This window comes from Sciurus vulgaris (genome assembly GCF_902686455.1).
Source record: "Sciurus vulgaris genome assembly, chromosome: 5".
Taxonomy (NCBI): Eukaryota; Metazoa; Chordata; class Mammalia; order Rodentia; family Sciuridae; genus Sciurus; species Sciurus vulgaris.
Window position 1 is genome coordinate 75006548 of NC_136465.1, and position 20404 is coordinate 75026951.

At 38.9% G+C, this 20404-nt stretch overlaps 1 protein-coding gene across 1 annotated transcript in view; it reads right to left on the reverse strand.

Annotated features, from left to right (window-relative positions):
• Positions 1-20404, reverse strand: part of LOC306662939 (antigen WC1.1-like) — a 114062-nt gene that overhangs the window by 67205 nt on the left and 26453 nt on the right. The window contains exons 3-4 of the mRNA XM_079143196.1: positions 2562-2870; positions 2164-2481 (exon numbers count right to left, since the gene is read on the reverse strand). Of these exons, the coding sequence (XP_078999322.1) occupies positions 2164-2481; positions 2562-2870 (627 nt within the window). The remainder of the gene's footprint in view (positions 1-2163; positions 2482-2561; positions 2871-20404) is intronic.

Consider the following 20404-nt stretch of genomic DNA (forward strand, 5'->3'; position numbering starts at 1 on the left):
AATACAGACCTCAAACTGTACTACAGAGCTATAGTATAAGAAACAGCATGGTATAGGCACCAAAACAGACACATAGAAAGATGGTACAGAATGGAAGATACATGGACAACACCACAGAAACACAGTTATCTCATAATAGACCAAGGTGCCAAAAACATTCACTGGATTGAAGATAGCCTACTCAACAAATGGTGCAGAGAAAAATGGAAAACCACATGTAACATACTGAAATTAAACCTTTATCTTTCACCCTGCAAAAACTCATCTCAAAGTGGTAAAAGACTTAGGTACTAGAACAGAGACCCTGAGGCTACTAGAAGAAAAAGTAGGCCCAAATCTTCCTCAAGTCGGCCTGAGAACTGACTTCTTTAAAAAGACCCCTAGAGTCCAAGAAGTTAAATCAAGAATCAATCAATGGGATGGATTCAAGCTAAACAGCTTCTTCTCAGCAAAAGAAACAATCAATAATGTGAAGAGAGAGCCTACAGAGTGGGAGAAAATCTTTACCACATGCACTAATAGGATATGAAAAGAACTCAAAAAACTTAACATCAAAGAAACAAATAACCCAATCAGTAAATGGGCTAAAGAACTGAAGAAGCATTTCACAGAAGTAACAATACAAACAATCAACAAATATATGAAAAAATTGTCAACATCTCCAGCATTTGAGAAATGCAAATCAAAACTACTCCAAGATTTCAGCTCACTCCAATCAGAATGGCAATTATCAAGAATCCACGCAACAATAAACGTTGGCAAAGATGTTGGGGAAATGGTCCACTCACACATTGCTGGTGGGAATGCAAAATGGTGCAACAATTGTGGAAAGCAGTTTAGGGATTCTTCAGAAAACTTAGAAAGGAACCACCATTTGACCCAGTTACCCCACTCCTCGTTTTATACCCAAAGGACATAAAATTAGCATACTATAGTGACACAGCCACACAATGTTTATAGCAGCTCAACTCACAATAGCTAAACTATGGAACCCACCTAGGTGCCCTTCAGAAGATGAATAGATAAAGAAAAGGTGATATATATGCACAAGTGAATATTTCTCAGTCCTGAAGAAGAATGAAATTATGGCATTTGCCAGTAAATGCATGGAGCTGGATATAATTATGCTAAGCAAAATAAGCCAATCCCCTGAAACCAAAAGCTGAATGTTTTCTCTGTTATGTGGATGCTGACTCAAATAAGGGAGGATAGGGAAGAATAGAAGAACTTTGGATTAGACAAAGAGGAATAAGGGATGAAGGGGAAATGGGAATAGGAAAGATAGTAGCATTAGTTGGATATTATTTCTTATGTGTATATATCATTACATGACCAATGTAATTCTATATCATGTGGAACCAGAAGAATGAGAATTTATACTCCTTATAGGTATAATATGTCACAATACATTATATGATCATGTATACCTAATAAGAACAAATGAAAATATATAATAAAAAGTCTGAAGGACACAGCTTTAAAGAAAATGAAATTTTGGCATTTGCTGGTAAATGGATGGAGTTAGAGGATATTATGCTAAGTGAAATAAGCCAAACCCCCAAAAAACAAAGGCTGGATGTTTTATCTGATATGTGGAAGCTAATTCACAATGGTGTGGGGTGTACACAAGAATATAGTTAGTTTAGATTAGGCAGAGGGGTGTGAAGGAAGGGAAGGGGTCAAAGGGAAGGAATGACAGTAGAGTGAAACAGACATTATTACTTCATGTACATGTCTGACTGCATGACTGATGTAATCCTGCAATATGTATAATCAGAAAAATGAAAGATTACACCCTATTTTTGTATGATCTATCAAAATATATAAATGCATTCTACTCTTCTGTACAACTAATTAGAAAAAACAAAAAAATGTAAAAAAAAGATTTGAGGAAACTTTGCAGAAGGTATTTGTGTGTTCCTTATCTTACTCTTTTTCTCTATGGTTAAACTATATAGGTAATAATAAACCTCTAGCCTTTGTCAGTAAAAAATATTCCTCTGAATAACCCTTAAAGGACCTGAAAGATGTATGGTTATTGAGAAGAATCATATTTCACCACAGAATATTTCTATTTGGAAGTCAGTCCTCCACACCGTCTGCTCTCACAATCATGTCACTCAATGAGCAAACTGAGTACCAGTCAGCCCTGACCTCCCTTACCTAAGCACACCACAGAGGCTGTGTCTCCATGGGCACAGGCGGGAACACCCAGGGCCGTCACAGGACAATTCCACAAGAAGGACTCAGACCCCGAGCAGTGAAATCGGTCTCTCCAGATCTCATCATGTTCTTCCACAAAGTATGCTCCTTTTGGGGTGGAGAGGGCGACCCCACAGCCCAGCTGACGGCAAACAACATTGGCGTTGGCCATATTCCAGTGGGAGGCACAGAGTGTTCTCCAGCCTCCAGATGTCTTCATCTCCACTTGACCCTCACACTGAGAGCTGCCATTTTTCGTGAGCCTGACCTCTGTGTACTCTGGAAGGAGAAACACGATTTCACATTTTGTTGCCACAGAAGAGTGTGCAGAAAGGTTAAAATATTACTGTAAGTCTCACCTGAGCAGACAATTTGCACAGCCCCACTGTGTTGGCAGCTGCCTCCAGGACAGGCCCTTCTGGGGCAGAACCAGAGCCCAGGCTCATGTCCCTCACACTGGAACTCTTCAGCCCAGACCTGCTCACTGTCCTCTCTGAAGGGCAGTTTGCCCAGGACAGATGCTGCCTTGCCACATCCTAGCTCTGCACAGATGACCTGGGCTGTGGGGAAGGTGAAGTTCCCATCAGATACTGGAATCCACTCTCCTCCAGAATTCACTTCTACTCGCCCAGAGCAGGGTCCATGTCCTCCAACCAGATGCACAAATCCTAAAGGAGAAAAAAAGAAATCGAACAAAACAAAACAAATACAACGAGTATCTTGGGTTGGAGTTGAGAGCTACATGTCACAGGCAATACTGTGAAATCTTTTCTTTCTCTGGGTTTGGGGTGTGGGGAGTGGGTTCAACATTTGGTGTCAGAAAGGGAATTCCATGAATAAGTGACTGAAGTCAAATTTAGAAGGAGGAATTTATAAGGTCTGTAATGAATGAATGACTTAAGAAATGAATGTATATACAAACACACACCCACACATATACATATATACACATGCATATGTATGTGTCTAAGAAATGAATGTATACTTGTGTGTAAATGTACATATGTGTATATATATTCTTCCAGTTTGGACACATTATCCTTTGTATTAAAAAGGTATCCATGTCTTTGTCTACAAATATGTCTGTGTCAGTCTACCTCCTTTTTTGATAGGATCTGTATTTATCCATTGTATGTGAACAGAAGTGGAAAAATTCGGCTTAATTTTTCACCATTTTATTCCCCCAAACTTTCAGCTCACAGATAATAATTTCAACTAAGTTAACATTTGTTAAAGAATGAGAAACTCAATATATAAAAAAACTAATACTTTATATTTATTTCTTATTGAGGGATATAAAAAGAGCCCATGATATAGTGTGAGACTGAGTTGGAAATTAGGTTATTTTAACTAAATAATCACAGTTCCTTACATCAAACTTCCCATTACAAGATATAAGGACAATTTAGAAGAAAGATCAGATGTTATCAAGAGATTTGAGCATGCTTATTTGCCTTTATGTTTTGTTTTGAGAGATTATTCTGTCAGTAATGAAGAGTTTAAAGAAGCCATTAGACATCTATTGAAGCTGATCAGGAAGCCATTTCAGGTATGGGTTCAGACCTGTGGCCAGGCATCTGGTTATGGATATGGAATTGTAATATGATAGCAAGTTTATGTAATACAGGAGTTTAGCATGGACCCATTCTCAAGAGAATGTAATGTTCATTAATTTTTTCCAAGAAGACCATGAAAATGAAATGAACATAAAAAGCATTAGTCTACCTTATTAAAATTGCTACTTTAAGCCAGGTGCGGTGGCTCACGCCTGTAATTCCAGTGTCTCTGGAGGCTGAAGCAGAAAGATCTCGAGTTCAAAACCAGCCTCAGCAATAGCAAGGCACTAAGCAATGCAGTGAGACACTGTCTCTAAATAAAATACAAAACAGTCTGTTGATGTGACTCAGTGGTTGAGTGTCTCTGAATTCCATTCCTCAAAACTGCCACCACCACAAAAGTTGCTATTTAAAGCATTATCATTAGAATATTCCTGTTTTTCTCTGAAGCTGGTAATAACAAGAAGTGTGGATTCCCAAAGTGTTACTACAAGGACATTTCAATTTATATCATTATAAAAGAGGAGTGATGACAAGATACCTCACTTGGAAAGTCACAATGAAAATGCAAATATTTTAAACTGAGTAAATAATCTTTAGGAAGTTATGACTGTAAAGAGTGTGAGAGTGACAGGGGCATCATAAAACTCAGCCATCAATATTGCTGCCCATGGACAGGAACAATAATGATCAGTCGCCAGAACAGAAACCCTGACTTAGGCTGTGCCTGTGGGTGCAGCCAGGTCTCCTTCCCTGTGGAATCAGGTTTCCCCTCAGTTCTAGCTCCACACTAGGGTCAACACCAGCACCGCCTGTGAGGGCCACCAGTTGTGCCTCATTGATCATAGCTCTGGCTTCATTAGAGACACAAGCTTGTCTGCACTGGCACTATTTCCTTTTTTCCCATTGTTTATAGTACTTTCCTACCTCCCAAGAGCTAGAATGTCTCAGTGTAGATAAAACAACAGTACATTCAAGTCCTGAGAGAATCCACTGGAATATCTGATTACAGTCATACCCTGAAGTTAAAATATCATGAGGGTATGTTTGTCTTAGGCACTGAATTCTATTGCAATATCAAACCTTTGCAAGAAACTTGTGTAATTTCCACTGAAGAAAATCTGAAGCATTTTGGGTGAAGAAATAGATCATGCAGTGCAAGTTTCATCTTCACTCTTCTACTCTTCACAGACCAAAGAAGCCTAATCCAGCAATAGGCTGAGAGGTCCCAGAGTCACATTCACACAGTACATGTACTCTGAGCATCAACTGAGTCTTTCATTTTGCTGAACAGAGTATCCAAGAGTGTTGTTGCAAACTCAGCAACACTTTTATTTATCTTAAAAATACATTGAGGATTTAGTATGTTCTAGGCATTGCATTATGAAATCACATACATCCAAATCCCTTGAAACACTTTTTTTTTAAAGACATGATTTAGAAATAGAGCCAGCTATCATCCACACAGAGATGGTCTTCACTTGCTATCTCAGGGGTTGAATTACTCTGTTGGATTTAATGAAATATAAACAAAACAAAGTGTATCTTCAGATGGTAGGTATGCATTGTTCTATAAACCCAGATCACCTGATTCCAGACGGTGTACGGAAAACCGCTGCATCTTAGCCTGGATTGCTTCAAGCGGCTCGCGCAGCTTCTTGCTCTTTCGGCCTGACCAACGGGACAAAAGACACGTACTCTTCAGAAGTTCATGAAGCAGCTTCCCGTTTATTCAGATAACACACCCTCAATATATAAACAGTCTCATGCATAAGCAATTGTAACCAGATATGTCCATCCAATCCTGTTAAAGGTCAAGCGATCACTCGCTCAAGCATACATGTAAAGTATATCTGTCCACACACTAGGCAGCTGAACTGATTATCATACAGCCAATTGAAAACGTTTTCTGCCTTTCTCCAGGCATAATTAGGATGCCGTTTGCTCTCTGCCAGTCACCATCTTTAGATGCACAAGGCGTAACCGTGGGTCCTGGGTCTCTCCCGCCACAAGATGGATATTACTATGGTTTATACAGTCTTTCAGCTAAATAGGCATTTCTTATATGGTAGTGATTTTAAAATCATAACTATTTCTATTTCAAAAGCATATTCTGCTTTTGATGCCAGTGGTCTAAAGGAAAGTGGAGAAAACAAAGATTCCCCTTCCTCATCTGCATTACCAAAGGATAGGGGGAAATAATACCACCATTTTAAAATCCATCCTTCTTTATACCTGTCTTAATTAAAAAGAATATATTCTCAGTTAAAAGTAAGGTGCCATATTGAACATATACTCAGTCTGCTCAAGCTACAGTCACAAAATCTCAGAGGTTTGAGTGTTGTGGTTGATTTATCTGGGCCTCTAGTGTGTAGACACATGATTATCTATTTCTTGAGAGTAGCTTGTCTTAAATCATGGGAAATGGAATATATCAAGGCTTGGGCATTATTTAAGAGGCCTAAAGTGGTAAAATTGACCTGAAATATCTGTTTTTCATGGTCACTTGAAAGAATTGGCATGCCTCTCTCCCTCAGTTGTAAACAGCATTTGTATTGGATGCTTTTTCTTTGAGTTTTGGAGCATATTATGAAGAAAATCTACTACCTGAGGCTTTTTTGAGACATAAAAATTTAATATAATATTCAATGTTGGGGCTCTTGGGATTCTTATAACAAATGGTTCTGCCCCATTTGTCTCTCTCACCTGTGAGGTTTTCATCTTGAGGTTAGATTTCTTTGTGTACGAGCTACGCAAGTTCAACTCAGTCTCTGAATAATGACAGTAAACTGAATTTTAAAAATGGTGGTGTATGTATATATGATGGATAAAACGATATGTTCAGTCTTCAGTCTGAATTAATTACACAAACACAAAATTATAAAGGAAAACATAACAAAGCAAAACCACAAATTACAGAAACCAATTGAAAGAGGTTTGATGCATGAAGTTAGCAGAAAAAATGAGCTTCTAGAGGGAAAGTGTGGGGAACAGGGACCTCATGCTTCCAAGACATTCCCCACCCCCACAGTCCTTCCCAATCCCTGTTTCTCTCTCTTTTTCTTTTGCTCTTCAGCAAGACTTTTCTTACACAGTTGAGGGTGTGGGCCCTGGTGTGCTGCTAGATTCACAAGAGGGTAAATTGAGGGCAAATATTTTAACTGACTGTACCTGTGTTATCACTCCCCCACTATGAGCAGGGAGAGGGGAATAGCATGAATGAGTGCGTCAAGTACCCAGTGATGATCATGAGGACTGGCTTCCCAAAGGAAGAGATGCCTATATTTTAACAGTGTTAGAAGATTAGGGACAGGTTTTTAAAAAACAAATCTAGATCTGTACTTCTATGGTGTAAATTTTGTACAGGTCTAATGTGTAGATATCAGAGTCATGACACACTGAGAAAAAATATATGCTTTTTAGAAAATATCAGAGTAGATTATAGAGAAGACCCATCCTAGGGCTTTTCTATTAACATAAACTTTTCAGTATGTCCTCTAACATGGTCCAACTTTTTCAAATTGACTAAAGTCCTTCAATCATATGGTAGAACATAAATCCCTACATTGGTTTAGAATTTGGTAAGAAATTATTATTACTGATGATTAATTTTTAAAAAGAGAATTTCCCTACCTCACAGCTGTGGAGGATAGAAGTGGGGACTGAGAGTATCAGCAGGGTTGCCTCCTTCCCTCAAGACTGTAGGAGGGGACTCTTCCTCACCCTTACTTCTACTGGCCAATGACAGTCCTCGGTGTGCCTTGGCTCAGAGATTCATTGCTTTAGTTGAGCTTCTGTGTTCCCCTGTCCCTCTTCCCTGTGTCTGTCTCTGTCTCTACCCTCTTCTGAGGACACCAGTCAGGTTAAGAGGGTTAAGAGGATCAGTGAGAAACTTTAGAAAATGATTGAATAATTCAATGCAAAACAGCAGAATGAAAATGTCCCTCTTTCTTTCTGCTATAGCAATTGGCTCTTCTTCAAAATATGTGATGTTTTAGTGAATATTTTTGAATTTCCTTCTCTGAGATGTCACACTTAGAGGACAGAGGCACATCCCAGTCTGATCAACTACTCTTGTAGCAGTAAGATTGATAGGAAGAGGCACACTTGCCTTAGTCCATTGAGACTAAGCAGTTATTGACAATAATCACATGAAAGAAAAAGAAAAAAGCATGGGATCTTTTATATTCCCCAAAAGGTTGTCTATTTTTGCAGTTATGACAATTACTGGGTATTAGATAAGGTATGGTAAGGCATTTCAAGAATGGGAGAGAAAAATCTTTACCACATTCACTTCAGATAGAGCATTAATCTCCAGGATATATAAAGAACTGAAAAACTGAAAACCAAAAAAACCAGATAACCCAGTCAATAAAAGACTAAGGAATTGAACACACTCACAAAAAAGAAAAACCATTAATCAACAAATATGTGAAAAAATGGTCCTCATCTGTAGCAATTAGAGAAATGCAAATAAAAAGTACTCTAAGATATCATCTCACTTCAGTCAGAATGACAATTATCAAGAATAGAAGTGATGATAAATGTTGTCAAGGATGTGGGGAAAAAGGTCCACTCATACATTGCTGGTGGGACTGCAAATTGGTGCAACCATTATGGAAAGCAGTATGCAGATACCTCAGAAAACTTGGAATGGAACTACCATTTGACCCAGCTATCCCACTCCTTGTTTAATACCCAAAGGATTTAAAATCAGTTACTACTGTGTTGCAGTCACATTGACATTTATAGCAGCTCAATTTACAATGGCCAAACTATGGAACCAACCTAGATGCCCTTCAACAGATGAATGGATAATGAAAATGTGGTATAGACACACAATGGAATATTACTCAGCCTTAAAGAAGAAGGAAAACATGGCATATGGAGATAAATGGATGGAGCTGGAGATTACCATGGTAAGCAAAATAAGGCAATCCCAAAAAACCAAACACTGAATGTTTTGTCTGATATGCAGATACTAATTCATAGAAAGGGGAGCCAGGGAAAAATAGAGGTACTTTGAATTGTGAAGGTCCGTTTCAACTAATCTCCGGAGAGTCAAAGTGAACACGCGGTAATGCAAATCACACATTGAGGTTTTATTAAAGCAAGCTTGAGCCTGGACCGCAACCAGCCCCTCAGACCGATACAATGGCTGGGGGGAAGCGGCCCCGAGTGGCGAGAAAGCACTCTATTTAAGAGCTTTTTCAGCATTCGTATACACAAGGACCTGTACATTATTGGTTAAAATTCACACAGCTAAATATTTGTCCTCTTTTGGTTTGGTCCCTCCACCTTATTTGAATCTTTTTTGGTCCCGCCAAAACTGAATGGTCCTGGAGGGAGCAGGGAGGAGGGAAGGAGTGAATTATGAGGGAGAGGGGTCAGGGCTAGGTTCCCCTGTCCTTGATAGATGGGGTCTCCGGACAGCTGCACATTCCTCAGATAGATATCTCTGAACAGCCTTGATAAGCCCGGGGCCCAGCGCATCCCATTTGACCTGTATTGGCGCTGGAAGGCGCCGCTGTGGCTGCCGGCATCCTCAGTGCTTGCACGCCCTTTCCTAGGGGCTCAGTTCACAAAATAGCTTGTTTATACAAGAGGGTTCCACAGATGGCACCCCGTTCTCAACAGGATTAGGCAGAGATGAGTGATGGGAGAGGAGGGGAAGGGGAGTAGGAAGGATAGAAGAATGAATCAGACATTATTACCCTATATACATATATGATTACATGGCCAATGTGATTCTACATCAGGTACAGCCAGAATAATGAGAAGTTATGCTCCATTTATGTTTGATATGTCAAAGTGCATTCTACTGTCATGTATAACTAATTAGAACAAATAAAAAAAAAAAAAAAACACACACACACACCAAGACTGGTATTCTAAGTGAGATGGGTAGTTTTAATAATGTAATAATTCCTTAGGAATTATCAAGTGGGGTAAATAGATTTGGAGTTCACCATAAGCAATCAGTATGTTTGCTGGAAATATTATCAATATATTTATCTGTGTCTTGTGCCTTCTATATTTTTATAGAAGATCATAAAGTAACATTTCTCCACATGAGGGCTGTGGCAGAGCCCAACTGACTTGAGCTTCTCCCCAACTTGTGCCTGAGTCATGTGAGGAGAGGGGGTGAATTTTCAGAGTGAAGACTGGGGTGACACTGAAGGTTACTCTCTAGCTCCTTGTCCTTTTAAAGGAAATTGATCTTCTTAATCTGACCTGAAAAGTGTCTAGACGTTTTTAAGCAGGAGGAAGAGCAGAGGAACAACAATTTTACCAAGGGTCACTGAGTGCAGAATTAATATACTCAACCAAAGGACCAACACAGCAAAAATTAAAAGTACTAATACCTTAAAGTTTGACATCTACATTTTGCACATTAGGGAGCAGATTCTCCTTTGTGTCATAAATCAGAATAGATAGAGACGTTCTTGCTTCAGTCCAAAAGAAGGAATTACCCAGGCCCACACTAACCAAACAAAATAGTTCTTCCCTGTGGCCTAAGGGATTTGGGAGATTGCAAGTAAAAAGAACTGAGCGTGCCAAGTGTGTGTTCAGCACATGATAGCACATGGACTCTTTTGGTGACTTTTAAGGTAGAGACAGACAGAAGGGCAGTTTGCAGGCAAGGTCTGGATATTGGTTGATTTCTGTGTAAGTAAATAAAGTACTATGTTATTTATCCTAAATCCACTCTCGGTCTCAATTTCCTTACTTACAACTTTCTGACTGAATTCTCCAACATCTTAAAGACCTCTTCATAGTGGCCATTTTCATGGCTAAGTGTAAAGATCCATAATGATAAAAGCTGTTAGAAGTGTTAAATGTGTTAACAGGTGTTAGAAAATCATAATAGTGAGGATGCTCAAGTGCTGTGTCCTTATGTTGTGACCTAGAGACACAATTTGGGTGGAGTAAGTGAGTCACCTGAGGTTAGAGATATGGTGACATCCAGACCTGTCCTCTGTGTCCTCATTCACGCTTCTCAGTGACAGCTCCTCAGCCCAGTTGATGACAGAATCTCTCCTCTCCCTTGAGCCCACGTGTCCCATTCTCCTTGGTGCCTCACCTCTACTCTTCTCTCAAAGAGGGAAATTCCACCTTCCAAAATGGGTCCATTTGCAAAACCAATTCAGTGTAGTCCCATTAGGATTTGTAGTGGCCTGGTCTTAGGAAAATACTCTTTCTATGCTGTACTGGCACCTGGCAGATCCCCAATTTGCCACATTCCAGATTTTAACCTGGGCTCTTACAGTTTGGGGAAGTGGCTTCTTAACTCCTCTCACTATTAGAACTTCTAGGCTCAAATTTATCCAGCTAAACAAAAGGGGTAGAATTACCAGGTTGATTTTCAACAGCTTTCATCAAGATCACACTTGCATTTCTTCCACTAAGACCTAGATTGCTTCCTCCATCTTGCCTGTAGCTGGAAATCATCTGCATTCAGCCAACTCATAGGGACTTTTACCCTAAGTCTTGTTTCTGTATCTACCTGTCTACTCATGCATCACTCCACAATCCTACAATTCTCTTTAGGCCACAGAACTGTGTCACCTGAGTAGATGGGAATGTCTGCGTCAGATGTGATATTTGGCTAGCCAGAGGGTCACACAGATCCCAGTATTTTTCTCGAAGACCAAATTTTCCCTGTAGTCTTGGGTTTCCCAGTTGCCTTTGAAAACCAAAGGTGGCAGCATGACCTTTCCTTCAAAGCACAGCAGGGGACAAGGACAGTGGTCAACAGAGACCCAGACATGGGCAAATAACACTTGATGGAAAAAGGATAAAAATGTGCAGAGTGGTCTTCAGAGAAGACACCATCTAAACTTTCTACCCAGGTCTGATATAGGAGAGAGGTATTTGAAGGTAATATTGAGAGACTGCTTCTGTGTTTTCTTATTCACAATACTAATATATTTCCAGAATTTGTCATGTTCCAAAAATGATTTTGGGTGTTGAGTATATTTCAAGGAAATAATGTCCTCATCTTTGTGGAGCTTTACATCTACTGGGGAGGGGTAAAACACATTTGAAATCATTTGAAAAGTTTGAAAAGTTTATGAGAGACCTGGATGGAAAAAGAAAGAAAAATTTCATCTGAAGAAACCTAAGGACTCACATGAATCCTTCTCACTAAATTAAAAATTGCAGGATGGCAATTACCAAGAATACAAGTAACACTACATGTTGCCGAGAATATGGGGCAAAAGAAATTTTCATACAGTGTTGGTGGGATTGCCAATTGGTGCAAGCCCTCTGAAAAGCAGTATGGAGATTCTTCAAAAATTTGGAATGGAGCTACCTTTTGACCCAGTTATCCCACTCCTCAGCACACATCCACAGGATTTTAAATCAGCATACTACAGAGACACAACCACACCAATGTTTACAGCAGCAGAGTTCACAGCAGCAAAGCTATGAAACCAACCTAGACATCCATCAACAAATGAATAAAGAAATTCTCTATATATACACATACAAGTTGAATAGTACTCAGTTATAAAGAAGAATGACTTTATGACATTTGTCAGTAAGTGACATTTGTCAGTAATTTGGAGACTTTCATGCTAACTGAAATAGGCCAATACCCCTCCCCCAAATAAACAATGGTTTCATGGATACATGGAAGCTAAACCACAAATAAAGGGAGGGATGTGAAGAATAGAAGTTGAGTAGATTATACAAAGGGGAACAAAAGGAAAGGAGGGGGCATAGGAATAGGAATGACAGTCAAATAAATCTAACATATTTGTCATATGTACACAATTGAAAATACCTAAGTGAATCCCACAATCAAGAATGGGGTCCTTATTAGAATAAGATATATTTCATGCTTGTATAATTCCATCAAAATGGATTCTACTGCCATGTATAATTAAAAAGAACCAATAAAAATATATAAAACTTACAATCAGATATATCCTTGTCTGATCTTTTGCTGCATAGATACAATAGATACATTGCTTCTTTGGTCAAGTTTCAAGTTTCTTAAAAAAATGTCATCCATTGGACCTATTCGTCCCCCATTCTGACCTTCTCAATATCTAACTCTTAGTCACTCTTGCAACTCATTTTTGTGTGTGTATGTGCAGCAAAGGTGTACAGAATTCACACAAATGTACACAGATTTCTATACCATAAACACAGGGTCTTATGTGCTGCTCAGGTGATCCTTACGTGCTATTAGTCAAACTTTGTTGCTTCCCCCAGGTACTGTAAGCTTCCTCAATCTTCTTCAAAAAATTCCATTTCCTCTTGTTTCCATTGTTATCAAATGTACCTTGCAATGCACTTCTCTTGTATCATTGAATCCATGAGATATAAACCACACAATCTTCTTCCCTAATTTATGTCACCTGTAACATTTTTCCTTTTTTCATTTCAATTAAATTTATTTTAACTGGTACTTAAAAAAACATAAAGATTGTACATATTGGGGCAATCCAAGATGGCAGACTAGAGGGTGACTGCATCTCCTGTCGCTCTAGAACCCAGGATTCAAGAAGGGGAGGCATTGAGTGAATGGACTAACATAGAGCCAGGGGGTGAGTATACCCCACTGGGTGAAGCTCTGCCTGGGTGGCAGGCCTGGACAGGGGCGGCTTCTTAGAGCAGGGCAGGGCAGCTAGTGTCTTCCCCAGGCAGCCCTGCTCCCTCTGGCGGTGAGCTCCTTCCATGGCCAGCTTCTCGGAGCAGGCTGCCCAGTGAGATCCTTTTTGCACAGGGCAAGCTCCAAGTCCCGGACCCAGCAGCGAGCTCTGGCCTGCAGGCAGCTTCTGGGACCAGGGCGGGGTAGCCAGAGACTTCTCCAAGATGCCCTGCTCCCTCCAGCGGCAGGCTCCTTCCACAGCCAGCTTCTAAGAGCAGGCCACCCAGTGAGAGCCTTTCCGCACAGTCAGCTCCAAGCCCTGGACCCTGGAGTGGGCTAGGGGTAGCTTTCTTCAGAAGCACTACATTATCAAGTTCCTCAAAGACTTCAGGCTACTGAAGGCTGGGAGGTGATATACTGGAAATCTACAGGGACACTATAAGCCAATAGAGGAAAACTGCAATATCTCAGAGTCCCACTGATATCTGACCAATATGAGAAAACAAGGGAAGAAAATGTCCCAAACAAACATAGATACTATATCAATAAAAGCCAATGACAGCACAGCAGGAGAAATGTCAGAAAGGGAGTTTAGAATGTACATAATTAAAACAATCAGGGAAGCAAACGAGGAGATGAAAGACCAAATGCAGGCATTGAAGGAGGAGATGAAAGAACAAATGCAGGCATTAAATGATTACACCACTCAACAGTTAAAAGAGCAAATATGGGAAGCAATAGATCATTTCAATAAAGAGTTAGAGATACTGAAAAAAAAGCAAACAGAAATCCTTGAAATGAAGGAAACAATAAACCAAGTTAAAAACTCCATAGAAAGCATAACCAATAGGACAGGACACCTGGAAGACAGAATCTCAGACATTGAAGACAAAATATTTAATCTTGAAAACAAACTTGACCAAACAGAGAAGATGGTAAGAAATCATGAACAGAATCTACAAGAATTATGGGATATCATGGAAAGGTCAAATAAAAGAATTATTGGGATTGAGGAAGGCTTAGAGAAACAAACCAAAGGAATGAACAATCTATTCAATGAAATAATATCAGAAAATTTCTCAAATCTGAAGATTGAAATGGAAAACCAAGTACAAGAGGCTTATAGGACTCCAAATATACAAAATTACAACAGACCCATACCAAGGCACATTATTATGAAAATACCTAACATACAAAATAAAGAGAGAATTTTAAAGGCCGCAAGAGAAAAGGATCAAATTACATTCAGGGTCAAACCAATAATAATATCAGCAGATTTTTCAATCCAGACCCTAAAATCTAGAAGGGCCTGTACAAACATTTACCAAGCCCTGCAAGAAAACGGATGCCAACCAAGAATCTTATACCCAGCAAAAATTACTTTCAGATTTGATGACAAAATAAGATCCTTCCATGATAAACAAAAGCTAAAGGCATTTACAAAAAGAAAGCCGGCATTACAGAACATTCTCAGCAAAATATTCCATGAGGAAGAGATGAAAAACAAGAATGTAAATCAGCAAAGGGAGGCACTATCCCTAATGGAACAGACAAATAAAGGAGAAACCAAATCATGTCAAAAAACAAAAATAAGTCAAATGACCGGGAATACAAATCATATCTCAATAATAACCCTGAATGTTAATGGCCTGAACTCATCAATCAAAAGACATAGACTGGCACATTGGATTAAAAAGAAAAATCCAACAATATGCTACCTGTAGGAGACTCATCTCATAGAAAGAGATACCCATAGACTACTGGTGAATGGATGGGAAAAAATATACCATGCTCATGGACTCAGCAAAAAAGCTGGAGTATCCATCCTCATTTCAGATAATGTGGACTTCAAGTCAAAACTAGTCAGAAGGGATAAAGAAAGACATTACATATTGCTTAAGGGAAACATAAATCAGCAAGACATAACGATCATAAATATCTATGCCCTGAACATTGGATGATCCATGTATGTCAAATAAATCCTTCTCAATTCCAGAAATCAAATAGACCATAACAGAATAATACTAGGTGATTTTAACACACCTCTCTCACCACTGGATAGATCTTCCAAACAAAAATTGAATAAAGAAAACATAGATCTCAATAACACAATCAACAATTTAGACTTAACGGACACATATAAAATATACCATCCAACAAAGAATGAATACACTTTCTTCTCAGCAACACATGAATTCCTTCTCTAAAATAGACCATATTTTATGCCACAAAGCTACTGTTAGCAAATACAAGAAGATAGAGATATTACCGTGTATTCTATCAGATCATAATGGATTGAAATTAGAAATAGATGACAGAATAAACAACAGAAACTTCTCCAATAACTGGAGATTAAATAATACACTATTATATGTTGAAAGGATAACAGAAGACATCAGGAGGGAAACTAAAAAAATTCTTAGAAGTAATCAAGAACAAAGACACATCATCAAAATCTCTGGGACACTATGAAAGCAGTACTTTGAGGAAGATTATTTCATGGGGCGCATTCAACAAAGAAGTAGAAATCAACAAATAAACGACTTAACACTACAGCTCAAAGCCCTAGAAAAAGAAGAGCAGACCAACACCAAAAGTAGTAGAAGACAGGAAATAGTTAAAATCAGAGCTGAAATCAACAAAATAGAAACAAAAGAAACAATTGGAAAAATTAACAAAATAAATAGTTGGTTCTTTGAAAAAATAAACTTGATAAACCCTTCACCACACTAACAAAGGGAAAGAGGGAAAAAACTCAAATTACTACAATTTGTGTTGAACAAGAAATATCACAACAGTCATGAGTGAAATACAAAACATAATTAGAAGCTATTATGAAAATCTGTACTCCAACAAAACAGAAAACCTCAAGACTTCACCAAGTTTCCAGAGACATATGAATTACCTAAACTGAACAAGGAGGATATACACAACTTAAATAGATCTATTTCAAACAATGAAATAGAAGAGGTCATTAAAAGCCTACCAACAAAGAAATGTGCGGGACCAGATGGGTTCTCAGCCGAGTTCTACAAAACCTTTAAAGAAGAGCTCATTCCAATTCTCCTCCAAGTATTCCATGAAATAGAAGAGGAGGGAACCCTCCCAAACTCATTCTATGAAACCCGTATCACCGATACCTAAGCCAGATGGAGACACATTGAGGAAAGAAAATTTCAGACCAATATCCTTAATGAACATCGACGCAAAAATTCTCAACAGAATTTTAGCAAATCGCATACAAAAATATATTTAAAAAGATAGTGCACCATGATCAAGGATCAAGTGGGTTTTATCCCAGGGATGCAAGGTTGGTTCAACATCTGGAATTCAATAAATGTCATTCACCATATCAACAGACTTAAAGTTAAGAATCATATGATTATTTCAATAGATGCAGAAAAAGCAGTCGTAAAAATACAGCATACCTTCATGCTCAAAACACTAGAAAAAAATGGGGTAGTGGGAACATTCCTTAACATTGTAAAGGCCATCTATGCTAAGCCCATGGCCAATATCATTCAAAATTGTGAAAAACTGAAAGCATTCCTCCTAAAAACTGGAACAAGGCAGGGATGCCCTCTTTCACTACTTTTATTCAATATCGTCCTTGAAACTCTAACCAGAGCAATTAGACAAACCAAAGAAATTAAAGAGATATGAATAGGAAAAGAAGAACTCAAACTATCCCTGTTCACTGATGACATGATTATATACTTAGAGGAACCTGGAAATTTCACCAGATAACTTTTAGAACTCATAAGTGAATTCAGTAAAGTAGCAGATTACAAGATCAATGCTCATAAATCCAATGCATTTTTATACATAAGTGATGAATCTTCAGAAAGAGAAATTAGGAAAACTACCCCATTCACAATCCCATCAAAAAAATAAAATACTTGGGAATCAATCTCACAAAAGAGGTGAAAGACCTCTACAATGAGAACTACAGAACACTAAAGAAAGAAATTACAGAAAACCTTAGAAGATGGAAAGATCTCCCATGTTCTTGGATAGACAGAATTAATATTGTCAAAATGGCCATACTAGCAAAAGTGCTATACAGATTCAATGCAATTCCAATTAAAATCCCAATGATGTTTCACACAGAAGTAGAGAAAGCAATTATGAAATTCATCTGGAAGAATAAGAAACCCAGAATAGCTAAAGCAATCCTCAGGAGAAAGAGCGAAGCAGGGGGTATCGCAATACCAGATCTTCAACTCTATTACAAAGCAATAGTAATAAAAATGGCATGGTATTGCTACCAAAATAGACAGGTAGATCAATGGTATAGAATAGAGGACACGGACACAAACCCAAATAAATACAATTTTCTCATATTAGACAAAGAGGCCAAATATATGCAATGGAGAAAAGATAGCCTCTTCAATGAATGGTGCTGGGAAAACTGGAAATCCACATGCAACAGAATGAAATTAAACCCCTATCTCTCACCCTGCACAAAAATCAACTCAAAATGGATCAAGGATCTCGGAATCAGATCAGAGACCCTGCATTTTATAGAAGAAAATGTAGGTCCAAATCTTCAACTTTTTGGCTTAGGATCAGACTTCCTTAACAATACTCCTGTAGCACAAGAAATAAAAGCAAGAATCAACAACTGGAATAGATTCAAACTAAAAACTTTGCTTTCTTTCAGCAAAGGAAACTATCAGTAATGTGAAGAGAGAGCCTACAGAGTGGGAGAATATCTTTGCCACTCATACTTCAGATAGAGCGCTATTTTCCAGAGCATATACAGAACTCAAAAAACTCTACACTAAGAATACAAATAATCCAGTCAACAAATGGGCTAAGGCAATGAGCAAGCACTTCACTGAAGAAGATCTACAAGCAATCAACATATATATGAAAAAATGTTCAACATCTCTAGTAATAAGAGAAATGCAAATCAAAACTACCCTAAGATTTCATCTCACCCCAATTAGAATGGTGATTATCATGAACACAAGCAACAATAGGTGTTGGCGAGGATGTGAGGAAAAAGGTACACTCATACATTGCTGGTGGGACTGCAAATTAGTGCAGCCACTCTGGAAAGCAGTATGGAGATTCCTCAGAAAGCTTGGATTGAAACAACCATTTGACCCAGCTATCCCACTCTTTGGCCTATACCCAAAGGACTTAAAATCAGCATACTACAGAGATACAGCCACATCAATGTTCATTGCTGCTCAATTCACCATAGCCAGATTGTGGAACCATCCTAGATGTCCTTCAATCAATGAATGGATAAAGAAACTGTGGCATATATATACAATGGAATATTACTGTGCCATAAAGAATGATAAAATTGTGGCATTTGGAGGCAAATGGATGAAATTGGAGAATATCATGCTAAGTGAGATAAGCCAATCTCAAAAAACCAAAGGACGAATGATCTTGCTGATAAGCAGATGATGACATATAATGGGGGGTGGGAGGTGTAGCATTAGGTTTAGGGTTAGGTTTAGGGTTAGGGTTAAGGAGGGTGGCAAGAATGGAGGAAGGAAGGACTGTATACAAGGAAAAGAGGGGTGGGAGCGGTTGGGGGAAGGATAAAGAAAACCGAATGAATCAAACAACATTACCCTATGTACTTTTATGATTACACAAATGGTATGCCTTGACTCCATGTACAAACAGAGAAACAACATGTATCCCATTTGTTTACAATAATAAAATATAATTGTACATTTTAATGGGGTAAATTAATGCATTGATGCATATATACATTGTGTTATCTTTTTCTCCTCAAATACTTTTCATTTATTTTTGGCAAAAACTTCCTATATGTTTTCTTCTGTCTTTTTAAATGTAGTTCATTTTGGTTTTCTATAGTGACCCTACTGTGCAATTTTGCATCAGAACTTCTTGCTCCTATAGAAGTAAAACCTATTTTTAATTGATTAGTCTGTCACGATTGAGTCCTATCTATTATACTCTCCAATCATGGTAACTACAATTCCACTCTCAACTTCTGAAAGTTCTTTCAGATTGGACATATGAGTGAGATTATAATGTGCTTGTCTTTCTTTGTCTGACTTCTTCTACTTAACCTAATAATCTCCAGGTCCATGCATGCTGTAGAAAATGAAAGGATTTGTTGATGCCTGAAAGTTTTCATCTCTCATCTTTGAGAGCTGTATTATAATATGTAGAGATAAGAACCTGAGGCTTCCAGTTACAACTGCCCAACTAACTTTTTACCCTCAAGCAGAGACTTAGCTGTCTCCATATTCTGCTGTCTGGCTTCAAGGAGGAATGAGGTGGGTAGTCCTGTGGCCACCAATGCTGCAGTGCTATGTCACACCCTGAAGACACAGCCTGCCAAGGCAACACAGGACTGAGGAGGGACGAAGCCCCTCAGTTCTCTGAGCTGCCTACTGCTGAGGTGGACTTTAAGATCCAAATCTCCTGCAACCAGCCACAGGTGATGCAGGCTCCTCTTGAGTCTGTCCCACCAGCACACAGGTCTTGCTTTATTATTTCTGTTCTACATTTGAGGCCTCTAATTCCTACTCAGTGCTGTTCATGATCATGGTGGACCTGGAACTGAGCTCTAAGGCAAAGTCCTGTGCCTGCTCTGTGCCCCTGATCCTTAGAGAGTCTTGATTTCCCCTCTTCTGCTAGAGATTGGAGGAGTGGTGGTACAAAAAGTATCTTTGCTGCCCAACTAAACACAGTTCCATGGTGTCAGTATGAGGTCACTGGCATAGGAGTAGAGTTGTTGGGCTCTGTCAAGCACCAGGTTTCCCTGTGGCACACCTCATCCTGAGTTTCAAGTCTAAGTTCTGGGCTTAATTCACTTTCCCTTGTCCAAGAAAGATGCATCTCTCTTCATGCTGGGCTGCTTGAGGTTGGGGAAAGGGCAACTCTTATCTTCCTTCCTCCTTCAATGTGTCTTTTCTTCATCACAGTACAAGCAGGCACTCACAGGTTCATTGTCTCTTAACAGACCAGCCTGGTGTGTGAATACTGTTAATGTTGTGTATTTGTGGGGGAATAACGAATAATCACCTTGATCTGAGTCTTAAAC